This window comes from Ursus arctos, unplaced genomic scaffold, assembly GCF_023065955.2.
Source record: "Ursus arctos isolate Adak ecotype North America unplaced genomic scaffold, UrsArc2.0 scaffold_21, whole genome shotgun sequence".
In the NCBI taxonomy this organism is placed as follows: Eukaryota; Metazoa; Chordata; class Mammalia; order Carnivora; family Ursidae; genus Ursus; species Ursus arctos.
The window spans coordinates 24386022-24405063 of NW_026622886.1; the positions used below are offsets into that span (position 1 = coordinate 24386022).

The window sequence follows — 19042 nt, forward strand, 5'->3', positions numbered from 1 at the left end:
CAATGTTAAAAATAACATAGAGAGGTCCTTTATAATTGTCTTAACATAATCCTGAAGTCAGAATGAAAAACGTGAACAACTTGTATTGGGATTTGTTGTGAGAGGAAAAGATTTAGGTGAAAGAAGACCTCATAAGGGGCAAAGACTGATGAGTAATTTTAGGTAAGTGGAAAGCAGTGGTAAATGTTAAAAAGCTTCGAAAGCTGGAAATCACCTTAAGTAAAAACTTGGACTAGAAAATGTGCTTATTCTTTACAGTTGAGGAGAGGTGCGGAAAGTTTATAGTAGGCTATAGAGGAAACAAATGTTGGGTATAGCTTACTTAGGCTATCAAGGGTATTACAGGTGTATTTTTTGCATCAGCAATGAGGAGCCATTAGAGGTTTTTGAGCCACAGTTGGTAAATACAAAAGTATGCCTTAGGAAGGCTAAAGTAGGTATGTTAATAGGACAAATTGAAGGAAATTGAAGCTATTTAGACATCGTGAAGAAGGTTAAACATAGGATTATGGACTAAAATAATGACAATTGTAATAGAAAAAGATAGTAGAAAACATTACAAAGGGAAAAGTTACAGTACTGTGTATAAGACTTGAAGGAAAAAGAGGAATCAAAGATATTTCAAGCTGTTAGGAATCTAGGAATTATATCCTTAAGTAAGAAAATAATGTATTCATTCAACAAATGTTTACTGAAAGTCTCCATATCTCAGGAATTGAAGGCACTAAATACTGGGAAAGCAAATGAAACAAAATCCTCATTTTCAGTGCTTATGTAAAGGCTTATTGAAATAACCTTTCTTTTTTAATGTTTAGATGAAAGCTCAAGAAGTAGAGCTAGCTTTGGAGGAAGTTGAAAAAGCTGGAGAAGAACAAGCAAAATTTGGTAAATGCCCTGGAAAACTTTATCATACTGTTAAATAGGAGATTCTGTTTAATATACTCTATACAATTTATATACTTACTTTATTTTGAAAGACATTTCTAGAACTCTTATTTCATGGATGAGGGATACAAGTTATTTTTCTTAGGTTACCTTATTTTAATCATAATGGAATCTTTAAAAATAATAATTTTATTACTTTATTGAAATTCATTTAAAATTTTGTTTTGAGATAAATCTGACCAATTGAAACTTTCTTTTTAATAGAAAATCAATTAAAAACTAAAGTAATGAAACTGGAAAATGAACTGGAGGTATGTCCTTTTATATTACCTAGGGTGTAATTGTTGTTAATTTTATTATTTTGAATTACTATTTTCAAAGTTTTTTCTAATTGGCTGGAAAAATCACAAGAATGATATTGTGTTTGTAATTAGTTGTTTGTTCAACATATATTTTACATGTTATGTAAATTCTTAAATTTAAGAATCCTTAAATTTTTAGGATTCAGCATCCAGTTGTGAACAAAATAAAAACATTCAGTAACTTCCTGAAGCTTACAATCTAGAGAGGTATACAGAAAATTACTAGTAACTGGGCTGGAGTGGAGGCACATGGGAATTTGAGGAATAGTGACGGAAGGATATGGTAGAAGAAGTAGCTTTTGAGAAAGCTAAGAGCCAAAATATGAATATATTGTTAAGGAACAGAATACATTAGGATTCCTGAGAATGTGGGAAGAAATGTGATACAAATGGATTAGCTTTTAAAAGGAGGAAAGACCTTCTTCCTTTGTAGTAGGAAGTATGGATGTGTAAAGAAGTTTTATGTTTGTAGATTGAGTACCTGGAAGTTGAGAAGTTGGAAGGAAGACCCATTTGCTGAAAATACGAGTGGAAGATGTGTGGTCAAAAAGTTTAAGGAAAATTAAGCTTGAAATATGGTGGAGAATGAGCTGGAGATTAGGGGATCTGGAGTCAGACAATTTGAATTGAAATCCTGATTCTTTTACTAACTCTGTAAACTAGGATGAGTTATTTTTTATTCTGTACTGTATATTCATCTCCTAGAAAAATATCAGCCATTCTCAATATATGCTTATTAAATGAATTATGAAGCTGGATTGATACTGTTAGTGTTTAGCCAGGCAGCTACTGTAGAATAGAAGGCTAGGGCAGTGGGAGATTTTGGTAAGAAAGTGGTTGAAGTGATAAGTGATGATTATGAAATCTCAGCTGAATGGGTAAATCAAGATTTGAATGGTAGAAGAGATTAGAGAGGAGTCAAAGGGTTAGAGGGTCCTATGAGGTCAGAGGGCAGGTATACTAGGTATACTAGGCATACTATTCATGAGAGAATGTTTCCACTGGGACACGGTTCTGGTGTGGGCATGAGAGTGAAAGGCTATAATGAATTCAAGAAGCATGTAGAAAGAGAAAATAGTGACAGAGAGATTAGAATGAAAGTTATTTGGATGTGGAAACTGCTTAGGGGGGCTTTTGGCGGAACACTATGAGCCATGTGCCAAAAATTCTCAGTGAATTTTGAGAGGGAGCAATTGGGAGGCTAGTAGTTTGCTGCTACCATGAGTAGGTAGGGATTGGATAGCTGGATATCATGTGGAATTCATAGCAGCTGGAGTTTTCACAAGATGGTGGAGGAACAATAGCCTGGAAGTTGCAGTTGAGGTCAATCAGCACCTTCTCTTGCCCTTGAGGTCTATGGGATGTGGAAGAATGAGTGTCTCCCAATTAAAAGAGTTCCAAAGAATTTAGTATACTAAAGAAACCAAATTGCAGCTAAGGAGGGGAGATGGAGAGTATGATTCAGTAAAAGGGCTAAGAGTGTAAAATATTAATTTTTATCTTGAAAGAAGATTTTTGAGAGCACAATGGAAAGTTTTCTGAAGGTGGAAAAGAGTGAGAAAAATCTATTTAATATATAGAAGTAACACAACTGTATGGTAAAGAGATGAATGTGAGACAGGTAGATAACCAAAGGATATATTTTGGACCATGACCCCAAATAACAGGAATATGAAGTGAAATGGATTTAATCTGCCACAAGATTTTTTTTTAAGTAAACGCTACCCTCAACATGGGGCTCAAACTCATGACCATGAGATCAAGAGTTGAATGCTCTAGCTACTGAACCAGCCAGGTGCCCCAATCTGGCACAAGATTTTCAAGGTAATCTTAGTCTGAGCCATCACAGTAGCACTAATCACTTGTGGCTTGTAGATAGTGGCTACGGTATTCAGGCGTGCAGAGAACATTTCCATTATCCTAGAAAGTCCTGTTGGACAGCACTGGTTTAAATAAGGTATGAGGGAAATGGCAGGTTAAGAGCACCAAAGTCAGGTTCCTTGGGTGGCCTAGTCAGTTGAGTGTCCGACTCTTGCTTTTGGCTCAGGTCATGATCTCGAGGCTTTGGGATCGAGCCCTGCATTGGGCTCTGTGCTGAGTGCAGAGTCTGCTTCAGATTCTTTCTCCCTCTCTCTCTAACTCACTCTCTCAAATAAGTAAGTAAAAATGTTTTAAAAAACCACACACACCAGAAGTTAATGACTAGGTGGAGTCCCTGCTGGTTTGTAGCCTGGTTTCAGAGTTCTGATACTCAGGACAAGCCTCGATAGTTCATTGCCTGTGTTTCTGCTTGTGCAGTTTAGTCTGGTGTCTGTGGCTCAGTGGTTATAATAGAGCCTGAGTGATTGACAGTCAATTCGTAGCTGTGGGTGGCTCAGAAAAAGCTTAAGGGCTTGTCAGTCTGCAAACTAAAGCTTAAATAAATAATTTTAAAAACAGATTCTTAAGCTAACATGATTTTAAACATCTGGTGCTGATTATAATACAAATTTAAAGTCAATTTGTTGTTGATTCTCCAGTTATAATGGGATTGATTTATACTTTTGGTTTATTACTTTAAGATGGCCCAGCAGTCTGCAGGTGGACGTGACACTCGGTTTTTACGTGATGAAATTCGCCAACTTGAAAAACAGTTGGAACAAAAAGATAGAGAATTGGAGGACATGGAAAAGGAATTGGAGAAAGAGAAGAAAGTTAATGAACAAGTAAGGCACATTTCCTCAATGAATTTTAACTGTTCAAGTTACCTAAAAACATCTGGTTATACTTTCTATAATGGTAACTATCAATTTGTATGTTTTATATGAGAATTGGTGTATACTTACCTCTAAGGTTTTATATCACTGTTCATGTTGTCATCACATCTTTAAATTAGATTTCTTGTTTTCAGGAGTACCTCGTTTTGTGCAATAAATACCTAGATGTAAAAAAAAAATACAGGTTTTTAAGAAGTTGTGTTAATGCCAGCATTTTGTAAATCAATGTATATTTTAAAGCCTGACATTTCATATTTTATACAAATATAGTTATTACCTTTTATGTTATTCCTCGTTCTTTATAAAATCATGCAGTGTTCACTTAAATTTAGTTTGAGGAAAAAATTTTTTGCAGATGAATTTGTAAATTCCTGTCAGAAAACAACATGTTCCCTATATCGCCTCACCTGTCAGTAAACTTATAGAACATCTGCTGCCTAAGTGTGGTAACTGTCCCGTCCCTGATTCCCAGAAGCTTTTTCTACCTTTGTGTCCTTTAGGTCAATGTTTTATTAGATCCTAATAATTTTATTTTGTCCATTGCTCTCTTAGAAATAGAAGGTGGTCAATTTTAAGTAGACAACAATGATTATAAGGTGTTGTTCCTATTTTAAAGAATTTGTTATAAATTGATTCGTAAGGAAAAACATGCTTATTCTTGATGTATCTATTTTCTTATATAATTTAGAAGATTCATGTAAAAGTGATCTATCCATACCATTTTTGTGGTGAAAAAAGTATGGATTGATGCCACCTAAAGGTTAGAAATAAGTTCTTAGAGGATTGTTTGTTTAGTTGACTCAATAAAACATAACAGACCTATGGATTTCTTAATAATCACTAAGGATTCAACATAAGACTTACAGTAATAGAATTGCTTTTTAAGGGGATATCTGTGGTTTTCTGGATTGTTGCTCTTCTGTCTAGCGCATATATTAATCACCGTTTTGCCATTCATACCATGTACCCTTAGCTAATCAGAACTACCTTGTCCATTCTTCTTAAACTGCTATCTTTATTCATAGGCACAAACACAGAAAACTTGACTATATAGCCTATGTACCATTCCATTTGCTAGATTTCTGGAGAAGGAATATGAATTGTTGGCAGCTTCTTCTTTGCCCTTAACCAGTCATTCACTTTGTTGAGTATTTACAGCTTGCCAGAAACTGTTAGGTACTAGGAATACAGAGGGCAATGATATCCTGCCTCTTGATATTCATTGTCAGTAATAAATGTAACATAGAGGACATTCTGGGGAGGGATACCTAAATCAGTCTTGAGGTTCAGGAAGTGATTTGTAACCTGAGACTTGAAGTAGGAGTTAGTCTGGTGAGGGGATGAGATATACATATGTGGTGGTTAAAGTTAAGGCATTCTGGCTGAAGATACAGCATTTGCTAAGATCTGGAGGGAAGAGATGGCACTGTGAATTCAGGGAACTACAGGTATTCATTTTGGCTGAAATATAGGTAAAAATAGCTAGTGTAGAATCCTTACTATGTGCCAGATATTTTATATGGACGAATTCATTATTCCTCATTTCATACTTATCATATGAGATAGGTAACATTTCCCCCATGCTACAGATAAGGAAACTGAGGCACAGGAGGGGTAATCGTCCACTGTTACAGAAATAATAAGTGGTAAAACCAGGATTTGAATCCAAACTTACTCAATGAGTCTATGCTCTATACCACTGTACTGTCTGTCTTCCTAGTTTAGACATTTGTCTCTTCCTCTGGAGAGAGAAGCACAGGTCAGTTCCTGAGGAACTGGGTCTTTTTCCTTAAAGGAGCCAATGAAGAATTTTGAATACAAGAATATCATGATCAGATCTATGCTTTTGAAGTTTATTCAGCTTTACAGAGGTGGATTGAAGGGGACTAAGAATAGTAAGGAGACATTTGGCTAATTCAGGCAGTGCTGATGATGGGCTAATTGAAGTCATGACTCAAGGGATTAAGGGATACAGACATGTTTAGATGTAGCTGTAGTTGGATGTGGTGAATGATTGGTTGTCGGAGGAGAGGGAGGAATGGAGACTTTTCTGCATTGGGCCACTGGATAGGAAGATAGTGTCATTCACTAAGGAGAGGCACAAGAGGAATTAGAAAGTGTGTAATTATTACTCCAGTTCTCACTTTTGTGCATGTTGAGTTTAAGGTCCTGGTGGGCATATTCAAAGAGGATAACGGGATTTGGAATTCATGAAAGACACTGGGTAGATGATGAAGATTTGTGAGTTAAGAACATAGCTATGGATACGCAACTAATGAATCATCTAACTTTACATCAGAAACCAGGGATGTACTGTATGGTGACTAACATAATATAATTAAAAAACATTAAAATAAAAAAAAAGAGCATAGCTATGGAGCCATAGAAATGACTGTAAGGGAGATCTCTGAGAAATGTCTAATGAAATAGGAAGAGGTGCTTCAAGGAACAGCACAAGAAAAGACAAAAATCAAGAATGTGATGTTGGAAAAACCAAGGGAAAAGAGCATTAGTAGTGCTAAATGCTTCAGTGTTAAGTTCTTGACATCTCTTGCCTTGTTAAAATTTTCCAATTCAAAACACAGTGGAACGGTTTCTTAATTCCCAGGTGACAATGATGATGAGATTTATATAGCATTTTGCATTTTATTATAAACTTTCTCTAAACTTTTTATTTTGAAAACTGTCAAACCTTCATAAGTATTGTAAGAAAAAGAATAAACATTCATATGCTCTTCATAGAGATTCACCAGTTGTCAAAATTTTGCCACGTTTACTTTATCTGTCCATCAGTATCTTTGTACACACATATTTCTTTCTCTTTGCTGAGCCATTTGAGAGTTAACTGCAGATACCACGATACTGCACACTGAAATATTTCAGCATGTCTCTCTAAAAAAGAGGAGTATTCTCTAACATAACCACTATATAATTACCATATGCAGGAAATTTAATATTCAATACTTTTATCTAATATCTAGTCTATAATTGTATTTTTTTCTATTGGCCTAATACTGCCTTTCATAGTCCCTCCACCCAATATCTAAGGTTCCATCAAGGATCACATACTGCATACGCTTATTTATTACAGACTTTTAACTATATTTTAATTGCAAACCACTGAGATTTTACTTTGTCCTTGAATGAGGGAGAAAAGCAAAAAAGTGAAAGGCCATGAGAGGGATGGGGTTTGGACAATGGATGAAAAAATCTTTGATAATAGTTATAGTGTTTGCCTGTTTGGGGAAACAAAAGAAACGAAATCATTTATGTGAGGAGAAGAAAATGCTCCATAATTTTTTATTTTATGCACTGAGCATTGTGCTAAAGACTTCGTATACATCATACTTAATTTTTACATCGACCTATGAGATGGGAAAATTAGGTTTAAGAGATAGCAGATCACTTATTCATACTCTACCAGAAATTGGCGGACAAAGAATATAAACCTGGGCCAGTCTGATTTCAGATTACTTCTTTTTAACCATTATGTTGTGCTGCCTTATATTTCTAAGTAATTTAAATGCTCACCAGAGCAAAGAGTATTGTAGCTCTGACATAGAGTAACTGCAAAATGCTGAAGATCTTGGACAGAAAATTACTCATTAGGTTTTTTGAGGAGGAGGATAATTTGTTTAGTTTCTGTATCCTTTGGTTAGAGTTTTGGTTTTAGTTTTTTGCTTTTGTTTCTTTTTTAATCTTTTAAACTCAACCTGTTTTGTTTTTCCTAATCCTTAGTTTTCACAAATTTTGGTTTATTAGTCATGTCTTTGATCAACATGAAGTCCTTAGTAGTAAATCATGCTCTTCTTCATTAGAGAGAATTTAAAATTTAAATTGATCAGCTGAAAACGTGATTTTATATTGAATTACTGCTGAACCTTATTTTTTTTTGCTATTTTAGTTGGCTCTTCGAAATGAGGAAGCAGAAAATGAAAACAGCAAATTAAGAAGAGAGGTTGGTAAAAAATTTTAGTAGTTGTGGTAGTTCAACAAAATTGCTTGTTAAAAAGTTTTCATAAATTTGTACTCTAAGCAGAACTGGAATCTTCTAAGTAACTGGTGCTTTTAAGCTGCCTGAATTTATGATATGAATTTGTCTTAGGGAAATAGAAAATAAATTGAAAGTTGAGGCCGCTAAGTACTACATTCATCTCTTACATTATGTGGGTAAATTTTGCTTTGTTTCATAAGCCATTCTTTGTTATTTTGCTAATTGACTGAATAACTGGATTTCTGTCTTCTCTTGTTTTACCCAGTATTCTTTTAAACATTTTTGTTTCTCATATAAGTTCTCTATTATTTGGTTCTTCTGAGCCAAATAATGTTTGTACATTGTTTATCCTTATAGGATTCTTAACATAACCAAAATATTCTTTGTTTTGGTTGATAATTAATATTCTTGCTTTCTTTGATTATCCAAAATAATATCTCCTCCTAAAATTTCTCTTTTTTGTTTTAATTTCTGATTCTTAATTTTAATTATATATTGATTTTCTCACATCTTATTATCTTTTTCCTGTTCTTTTCTGGAGAACAAACGTCTAAAGAAAAAGGTGAGACTTTAAGGGTGGTGAGACTTTGGGAGTTTAAAGATACGCTTTGAGATCAACTATTTAGAGGATGAAATTTTGTTTCTCTGGATAGTTTCTTAATATAGAATATTGTATTTGGTCTGCCTTCAGAACGAGCAGCTTCGTCAGGATATTATTGACTATCAGAAACAAATAGATTCCCAGAAAGAAACACTTTTATCAAGAAGAGGAGAAGACAGTGACTACCGATCACAATTGTCTAAAAAAAACTATGAACTTGTTCAATATCTGGATGAAATTCAGGTAAAATAGAACTTGGTTCAAGGCAATGATTCTTATAAAACTTTAATTTTATTATAATGTAAATCTAGTACTTGGCCCTACATTTAAATTCTGTAGTAGAAATCTGCAGCTATGCATTTGGAAACATGAAATAAATTGCATTTTTAAAGTTATAAGTCTTGCAAATTCATTCATTTTATATGTCTCTCTTGGGCATTAAGAACTAAGCTTTTTAGATGCAATTTGTTTGATATTTAATTTGATTTAATTGGTCAAAAGCAATTGCAAACATAGATCCATAAAGAATTCTCTATTCTCCAGCAGGCACTTATGACTCTGTTTAATTTTAATTTAGTTTAAATTTCAGTTTCTTAAGTTAACCATAGTGTCTTTAACTTTATTAGACCTTAACAGAAGCTAATGAAAAAATTGAAGTTCAGAATCAAGAAATGAGAAAAAATCTAGAAGAGTCTGTACAGGAGATGGAAAAGATGACTGATGAGTATAACAGGATGAAAGCTGTAGTCCATCAAACAGATAACATAATGGACCAATTAAAAAAAGAAAATGATCATTACCGGCTTCAAGTAAGAATTGCTGTTAGATTAATTCACTTGTGCAGACTTCGTATCATATCATTACTATTTATGTGAAACTAAAAAGTACTTTAACTTTCTAGGATATGAATTTTTGGCCTAAGCTGTAATATACCTTTCTCTGTAATATGTTGCCATGCTGATACGTTTGTCCATAGGTGTTTCTCTAATGCTCTTATGCATACCTTGTAGTGGATACCTGAATGAATGTGTAGACAGCAGTCTTGGAAAACTAATAAATATGGGGATTTTCTACTAAAGATGCTTAGAAGTCCTTGGACCTGAAGTTAAGTTTTATACTGTGTAATAAATATACTATAAATATCAGAAAAGCAATACATTGCTCATTTTTCACATGGTATTAAACTAGTGTAAAAAATAGAATAATGCTCAAAAATATAATTCTCTAGTAATGGCAAATAATTATACATCTATAATGCTACAGAAACCATTAAATATCACCTCTAACTATAGAACTGCTCCAATAATGAATATGCATTGATAATGTATATGTATATATGTATATGAGTATGTATACTGTGTAGGTATAATGTATGTGTAAATATGCATATATAACAAATATGTATATATTGCACTGTTTTGCAACAATTCTTGAAATAATTGTTGCCTTTTAGGTGCAGGAGCTTACAGATCTTCTAAAAGCAAAAAATGAAGAAGATGATCCAGTCATGGCTGCTGTCAACGCAAAAGTAGAAGAATGGAAGGTGCTTTTTTCAATTGATCTAATGGGCTCTTCATTTGTATTTTTGATTTCAATTTCTTAGTCTTAGTTTTCTTTACAGGCCTTATGATAGTGACATTTTTATTAGGCAATTTTTAAAGTGCATTAAATGTCCTGGTAGAATAGCACTGAGCACTCTCTCCTATGTAGTCCTCTAGCCTATTTGTAGTTTAAGTCTAAAACATAACTTGTCATCTAAAATAGATAATTCTAAGTAAAATTTTAATTTTTTCACATAGCTTATAGCTACCTTGTATAACGTATATATAGTTTCTGATTTAATTTTAGTTTTTCTAACTCTCCTTCCTTCAGACCAAACTATTGGTTTTCAGTGGAAATGGGAGTAAGGAAAGGGACCTTTCAGGATCATCTGAAAAGTTTTTTCAAAATACACCTTTCTTAGTCCTCCCCCAATCCCAACCAAATCCTCTGTCCTTACCGTGTCGGAAGCTAGGATTATGGTGACTGTATATTTTGAAAAAAGCCTAAAGCAATTCTGAATAAATCTAATTTTAAAAGCTATCACTTCTGTAGTCATTGTTTCTAACAGAGTTCAAATAAATCTTGTTGGCTCTTTGGATTTGGTTATCTGGGAAGTTCAGATAACCCATATTTTAAACAAAAGCCATAGCGGTGGCAATGATGCCCTATAGAGTCGATCAGGGGTCAGTAAACTTTCTGTAAGAAGTGCAGAGAGTAAATATTTTAGACCATCTGGTCTCTGGTATAACTAAACTCTGCTGTTACAACATGAAATCAGACAATCACCATACATAAAGGAATGAGCAGGGCTCTTTTGCAGTAAAACTTGACAAAAACAGGCAGCAGACCAAATATGTTATTTATTTAATTGATATCCTATTATGTGATATTTAGCAGGTTTCTGATGTTTGCTATTAGAAACAATGTTATAATGAATATCTTCATGTATTTGTTATTTTGCAAATCTATAGATTAAATTGCTACAAGTTGTCATATATATCCAAATACATAGCTGCAGTTTGACACTTGTCTTTGGCTTTATGGTATTTTCCACTATGAAGGGTGGGTCTTTTTTTGTATTATGTAGTTTATTTTTTTGTGATTTTTGAACTTTGTTTCATAATTAGGGTTCTGAGTTTAAAGTTGTTTTCTCTATTTTCTTTTAGCACTTCCTAGTTTCATCGTTTACATTTAAGTGTTTAAAGGATATATAATTAATTTTGGCATGGAGAGTGAGTTATGAATGCAACAGTCCTACTCTGTTGTCCAAACATTATTTATTGAACATTTTATCTTTTTCCTACTGAAATACAGTTTCATTTTTAATATGACATGCTTGTTGAGTTTGAATTTATTTTTGGACTGTCTGCTTTATATTGATCAAACTATTTTCTAACCATGTGTCCTTGTGTTAGTTGTTATTATGCTTAAATATTTGAAAACGTGTTCGTTTTTCAGTTTTTAGACACGAACATGTTTTTTAATATGAATTTTAGAAATAGTTCTTAAAAATCTTATTGGATATGTGATAAATTTATAAATTATAAGTTGATTTTGGTATTTGGTTCTTCTAACAAAGAACACAAGACACCTTCATTAAGTAGTCTTTTAAGGTTTTCTCCAAAAAGTTAATTGTACAAAACTTCCTGGTAGTTGCATGAAGGTATTTATAATTCTTAATTAGGAATGGGTTTTGAAAGCTTGGGATTGTTTAAAGATTGAATTTCTAAAACAGCAAGAATTATACTGTACATTTTTGAATAATTTCTTATTTGAACTTACGTTTGTACACCCAAAAGGAACGGTGATTATGCAAATAGTTGCAGGTACTTACTTCCAAGTGAATTTTATTTCCTATATTTTCTTGATATCTGCTAATGGTATATACTAGAGTATTTGCCATAAGTGAAAAATGATTTATTAATTTTCCTCTTATGTAACAGATCCTATGTTGTTTATATCTAGTTAATTTTGTCTTCTAAAGATGATGAAATTATTGAATATCAGCAAATGTTACATAACCTGAGGGAGAAATTGAAAAATGCCCAGCTTGATGCTGATAAAAGTAATGTTATGGCTCTACAACAGGTAAAACTTTCTCAAAATTTGGTTTATTAAAGTAGACAATGTGTCTAACCTAGTGGCTTACACTATTGGGTATATAATAAAATCTTTTGAAATACAGTCCCAAGAAACAATTAGAATTAAGTTTAGAGTTAGGAATAGAATTATTTTGTGTTAGAATTGAGTTTAGAGTTAGGAATAGAATTATTTTGTGTTTTTTTTTTTTCTACGTTGATTCAGATAATAGACATACTGTTTTGATTGGGAATTATTTAATAAGAAACTTAAAAACTTTTAGAAACTTAAAAATGTCTTAATACTCTTATTAATGTTTATTATATGTTGGTGCTAAAATATCCTGTGTAATGTGAAAAAAGCTCAAAGTGTTGTTATAATTTGACCGTATTACATTAAATTTTATTTTTCGTAAGATATATTCATGTAGAAGTTATACTTCCATCATCTGTGCTCTATGTTCATAGTCCAAAAGAAAAGGGGAAATTTGGGGAGTATTTGGAGGATAAGAACAATTGCAAGGGATGATATTTTGAATGAAGTATGACAGGGCAAAAGATGGAAATTTAAGTGTTTAAAGGGTATATAATTAATTTTGGCATGGAGAGTGAGTTATGAATGCAACAGTCCTACTCTGTTGTCCAAACATTATTTATTGAACATTTTATCTTTTTCCTACTGAAATACAGTTTCATTTTTAATATGACATGCTTGTTGAGTTTGAATTTATTTTTGGACTGTCTGCTTTATATTGATCAATCTATTTTGTAACCATGTGTCCATGGTGGAATGGTAGCATGAAACCATGAGGAATGGTAGCATGAAAGGAGTCAGAAGAAGCCATAAATATTAGAGTTGTGGAATTCCCTTTGCCAGGATGTTAGCCATTATATCTGTCTGTAAATATTAGAGTGACGTCCGTGTACCTAACGTTGTGTAGTGCAGTTGAGGTATACAAAGTAGTAAAAGACATAGTTTTGACCCAAAATTATATATTCTACAATCTTATTGAAGAAACATAAGAACTACCTTCTTCCTTACTTTTAAAATGTATGTTAATATCCATGAAGAAATTATAAGTAACATTCAAAAATATTTTGTAGGGTATACAAGAACGAGATAATCAAATTAAGATGCTCACTGAGCAAGTAGAACAATATACAAAAGAAATGGAGAAAAATACTTTCATTATTGAAGATTTGAAAAATGAGTTTCAAAGAAACAAAGGTACTTGAATGTTTAGTAAGCGTATAAAGTTATTTTATGTACCATTCAACTTTATAAATATTTTATTTTTATTAAATTATGTCAATAGATGTACAATTTTTCTTTTTGAATTTTATCACTTTTAAAAATGACTTCACATATATTAACTAGTATATTATTAAGTACATATATTACTAGTGTTTAAATTTGTAAGTGGTGGAGATATTTTCTGTAATTTTTCCGCGATGAAAATTACATTAACCTTTATTACCATATTTAGTTATATGAAAGAAATGAAAAATGGTGATATAATTGGTTGTAATTATTTATCCCCTTTTTAATAATGAACAAAGAATAGAGTAAAATTTGGATCAATGTAGCAGCATTGCAGGTAGTTTTCAGAAGTCATTTGACTCATCAGCATGTGCATGAACTTTATCCAATTTAATGTCTCATCTTATTCTCCCTACCCTGGGACATACTACCTTGCCTAATACATCTGAACATAAGCCCTTAAAACATCAGTGGTCTTATATTTCCACAGCACTACATACTGTAATTATACTGGGACACATTAATGCAAGGTATTCATGATAAGTTCGTGACATATTTGACATAATTGCAGAAGATAAGAAAGGAAGACACAAAGGGAAATAGCTACTGAGTTTGTGTGTGTGTGCGTGTGTGTGCACGTGTGCGTGCAAGTGTAAGTGAAATAATGGTGCTGCTGGTTGGAGGTGCGGTTGTAATTTAGATAGGCAAAAGCCCCACTGAGGAGATACTTGAACACTTTTAGGAAGTGAGGTAGTAAGCCATGCAGATGTCCCTAAACAATGGGAATAAGTGTAAAGGCATTGAAGTAGGAGTATACAGAGTGTGTTGAAGAACAATGAAGAAGCCTTTGTGGCTGGAACAGTGGGCAGGTGGGGCAGTAGTAGGTGATGAGATCAGAGAGGTAACCAGGGGCCATGTCATATAGAGTCTTAACAGTTCACTGTAAGGACTTTGGCTTTTACGTGAGAGGAAGCACCAAAGAAAGTTTCTGAAGACAGGAGTGATACAATTTGACTTAGGCTGTGTCAGCAGTAGATCACAAGAGTGGTAAGGACAGAAGCAGGCAAACGTGTTATGAGACTATTGGAATAATCTGGAGAGGTGCTGGTGGCTTAGAGTATGGGGGTAGCAGTAGAGTTATTAGTTGTAGTCAGTTCAGGATGTATTTTGAAGGTGATAGAAATGGAATTTGCTAACAGGTCAGATATAGGATGTGAGATAGTTATCAGGACTTTTGTTCTGAACGCTGCGGAGGACTGTGTTTCCAGGAAGTTTAGAAATGATCAGGTATTTAATTAAACAGGACATGTTAAGTTTGAGATGCTCAGTAGACATCTGAATGAAAGTATTAAATAGGCACTCATATATATAGAAGTCTGAGGTTTAGGACAACAGTCTAGGCTAAAGTTATAAATTTGGGAACCATGTGCCTAAAAATGGTAGTTGAAGTCATGAAGCTGGCTGAGATCATCAGAGGAACAAATGTTAAGAAGAAAAATGCAAAGAGTGAGCCCAGGTTTGCTTTTACTTTAGAGACTGGGGAAATGAAAAGGAGCAGCCAAAGGAGGCAAATAGGAGGAAAATCAGGAATGTGTAGAGTCCTGAAAACCGCGTGAGGAATGTCATCAAAGTAGAGAATAAGCAACCATGTTCAGAGCTGTATTCAATGCTGCTGGTAAATCAAGACGAGCCTTGAAAATTAACCAGTGGATTTAGCAGTGGTCAGTTTGGGTTTAAGAGAAAATGGATAAGAGATGACATAGAACAATCTAGAGACTCCTTTGAGGACTGTTTGTGTGAAGGGAAGGAGAAAAATGGAGTAGTAACTCGAAGGGAAAGGGGCGTGAGGAAAAGTGTTTTTCTCTTTAAAATGGAAGAAATAATCATGCTTCTAGGTTAAAGGAAAGATCCATTAAAGAAGAAAACTGATGCATTGATGAAGCAGGAGAGAGAGAACTTCTGGAACAATATCCTTGAGAAGGCAGTGGGATGGCATCTAGTGTTCCAGTGGGGTAGTTGGCCTTAGGAGCACAAAGAATTCATCCGTAGTAACAGGAAAGGAGGGGGAGCGTGTAGATAGAGATGCAGGTGACAGTGGAGATGACCTGATGGTGAGACCAGGTAGAGCTTCTGTACTGATTGCTTCTAGTCTCAGTAAATAAGGAAGCAAGATTCTTAAAGGATAGGGGGAGATGTGTTAGAAGTTTGAGGAGACAGAAGAAAAGAGAAGGTATAAAATGGTCATCTGGAAGAGTGAACAGACTAGGGGAATGTAATATGATTGCTGCAAGCAACAAAAAATCAAATGTAGCACTGGTTTAAACAGTTTAGAAATGTATTTTTCCATGATATAAACAAAGTTGAGGCGACTAGTTTGGGGTTGGCGTCATACCTGCACAAATATCGGGTTATCAGGCATCCTGTAACTTGCTGCCCTGCCTATCTCAACCCGTAGTATCCAACTCATGTTCTCAGTGTTTGAGTTCCAGACTTAATATCTGTATTCCAGCTAGCAGGAGGGAGGAAAGAGAAAAGATTCACTCCGCTCCTTTAAAAACATTTCCTGAAATACACACATGGCTTGTCTGCTTATTGGTCACATGACCACACCTAGCTGCTGGGGTCTAACTGGAAATTTAGTCTTTATTTCAAATGGCCATGTGTCCAACCAGAGTTGCATTGTTCTATTACATTGGACAAAGGTTGAACATTAGGAACAGGTAGCTAGTAGTTTTTACCACAATGATCATTCTTTGTAAAGCAGTGTTTTGCAATCTTATGTAATCTGTAACCATTCAGCTCAGATTTTATTGAACTTTTTAAGCTTGTCCTATCAATAAAATGAAAACAAATTTTATTTTTCAAATATAAAAATATAATAATAAAGGGACTTTTCTTAGTGACATACCACTTTTCCTGCTTCTCATATTGGAATCCAGGATTTAAAGGAATAAGTAATCAATTCAATTAATTCATTTTTTTTTTTTTTTTTTTTTTTTTTTTACTCTCTAGGTGCTTCAACCCTTTCTCAGCAGACTCATTATATGAAAATTCAGTCTAAGGTACAAATGTTAGAAGAGAAAACTAAAGCGGCTGAGAGAACAGCTGAACTGGCTGAGGCTGATGCTAGGGAAAAGGATAAAGAACTAGTTGAGATTCTAAAGCGATTAAAAGATTATGAATCGGTATGTATTTTTATCTCCTCAGTCAAGGAGCTTAGATTATTCTTGCCACTCACAGGTAGACTGTTCTGTGCCATTTACTGTGTACCTTCAAAAACATTCCAGAAGTGTTTTATGATAAAGGTTATCTTGGTTGGTTTGTACTGCCCTATTCAAACTTTTGAGCAGCATTTACTTTTCAGCCGGAGAATTTTTTTCTAACCATTTATTCAAATCATTTTGCCCAGGGGCGCCTGGGTAGCGCAGTCCTTAGGCGGCTGCCTTCGGCTCAGGGCGTGATCCTGGCGTTCCGGGATCGAGTCCCACATCGGGCTCCTCCGCTGGGAGCCTGCTTCTTCCTCTCCCACTCCCCCTGCTTGTGTTCCCTCTCTCGCTGGCTGTCTCTCTGTCACATAAATAAATAAAATCTTTAAAAAAAAAACAAAAAACATTTTGCCCAGATAATCAGCTTTGGTGAGACAGCAAGTTTAGTTTCTTTGTAATCTGTGTCATTGTGCCACCATTATAGATGTGACAGCACTGGTTTATTTGCTGGAAGTTATTTCAGGGACAGTTTTACTGCCTACTGTGCCAACACACAGTACTTACTTTGTACTGTTTGTATTTTTAAATCTGATTACCACTAAGTCAGGCAACAATGACTTATATATTCTAATGGTATCACTGATTCACTCTTATTATTCTTATCCTATATTTTCAGTGTTTGTTTGTTTTTGGCGGGGGGTGTGGTAAGAAGCTCCCTGGAGACATCATGAACATCTGATTTGTCTTCATACCCCCTGAATCATCTAGCATGGTCTTATATACAGTCAACATTTACTAATTTTATTTTTATTTATTTATTTATATATTTATTATATATTATTTATATATTTATTATATATATATTTTTTATTTTTTTGGAAAGCATGAGCAGGGTGGTTGTGGGGGAGAGGGAGAGAGAGAGAATCTTAAGTAGGCTCCACGCCCGGCGTGGAATCCACCTCTGGGCTCTGTCTCACAATCCTCAGATCAGACCTGAGCTGATACCAAGAGTCGGATGCTTAACTGACTGAGCCACCCAGTCCCCCCTTGTTAAAGGTTTTGTATGTCACTCTCTGAGTTACTTCGTCATTAGGATGTTATACTGGGAAGTTTCAACTGTTCCATTTTCCATCATATTACTGGATTTGTTTTTTAAAAGCACAAAAAACACAGTTTCATGACATAAATCTTACATATATGTGTACTTCCCCTCAGACTTAATAAGAAAATAAATTCATAAATTTGATAATTTATTCAAATAAGCCACAGTGTATTTAAATTAGATTGGATATTTTTCAGGGAATATATGGTTTAGAAGATGCTGTTATTGAAATAAAGAATTGTAAAAACCAAATTAAAATAAGAGATCAAGAGATTGAAGTATTGACAAAGGAAATCAATAAACTTGAGTTGAAGATCAATGATTTCCTTGACGAAAATGAGGCACTTAGGGAGCGTGTGGGTAAGTCATCTTTTAAGATCCATAGTTTGATCAATCCTAACTGTCATTTTTTTATTTTTCTTTTTGTTTGTGTATTATTATTTTTAAACATTTGAGTGTGCTCCCCCCAGATAAACCCTTCTATAAAAATATTTAAAACAAAAGTGGAGCTACTCTGATTGAAGTGGGAGTAGGGATTTAATGGGGTTGGGATGGAGGGTGGGCTGGCCTAGAGCACTGCTTTATTCAGTCTGGCTTCTCTTCAAGTAATAATTGCTTGTTTAAAAACTGAAAGTCTACTAAACTAATACCACATATTAGAAGTTAACCACCCCTTTCTTTTTGTCAACAAAGGTAGGGTCTGTATGACCCATTTGGTTTGCAAAGTACTCTCATTCAGATGAATTCATGAGGACATATAGAAGTACTGGTTAAGTACTTTTGTGATTTATGCTGCTTAATTTAACTTTGGTTGAGTATTTTAAGGTTACTATTGATTCTAAGAAGTACTTAGTAAATATAGCTTGAGAGTTTATATATTGATTTCAATAAATAGTTCATTTAGTGAGTATTACTAGTTTAAATGTTAAATTATGACAGTCCAATCTAAATTGCTACTTTGAAGTGAAAATAAAAATCTAAATATTGATTTCATTATACTTGGTAAATACCAGTTAATGCTTTCTTAGAGTTAAAATGATCACCTGTGAAAACTGTTCTTTAGAGGAAGGAAAAATAAATATTTTATGAAGATGATTTATTTATGAAAATGTATCTAAGTAGGACTCAGAATCATGCCAGTACTCCAAGTTAGCCTTCTGATCAACTTGACCTACTGGATCACAGTGGACTTCAAATTGGAAGTTGCTAAAGATGACTGAGCCAATTAGATAGCTGTCACAAACACCAGATTTTT

General features: G+C 34.0%; 1 protein-coding gene across 2 annotated transcripts in view; it reads left to right on the plus strand.

Moving 5' to 3' along the window:
* The window catches only part of CEP290 (centrosomal protein 290), an 81125-nt gene that overhangs the window by 1334 nt on the left and 60749 nt on the right, over positions 1 to 19042 (plus strand). For both annotated transcript variants that reach the window (XM_026499938.4, XM_057316263.1), the window contains exons 4-14: positions 816 to 885; positions 1150 to 1196; positions 3809 to 3952; positions 7908 to 7961; positions 8689 to 8841; positions 9225 to 9407; positions 10052 to 10141; positions 12106 to 12228; positions 13323 to 13446; positions 16492 to 16664; positions 17985 to 18147. In XM_026499938.4, the coding sequence (XP_026355723.2) occupies positions 816 to 885; positions 1150 to 1196; positions 3809 to 3952; positions 7908 to 7961; positions 8689 to 8841; positions 9225 to 9407; positions 10052 to 10141; positions 12106 to 12228; positions 13323 to 13446; positions 16492 to 16664; positions 17985 to 18147 (1324 nt within the window). The remainder of the gene's footprint in view (positions 1 to 815; positions 886 to 1149; positions 1197 to 3808; positions 3953 to 7907; positions 7962 to 8688; positions 8842 to 9224; positions 9408 to 10051; positions 10142 to 12105; positions 12229 to 13322; positions 13447 to 16491; positions 16665 to 17984; positions 18148 to 19042) is intronic.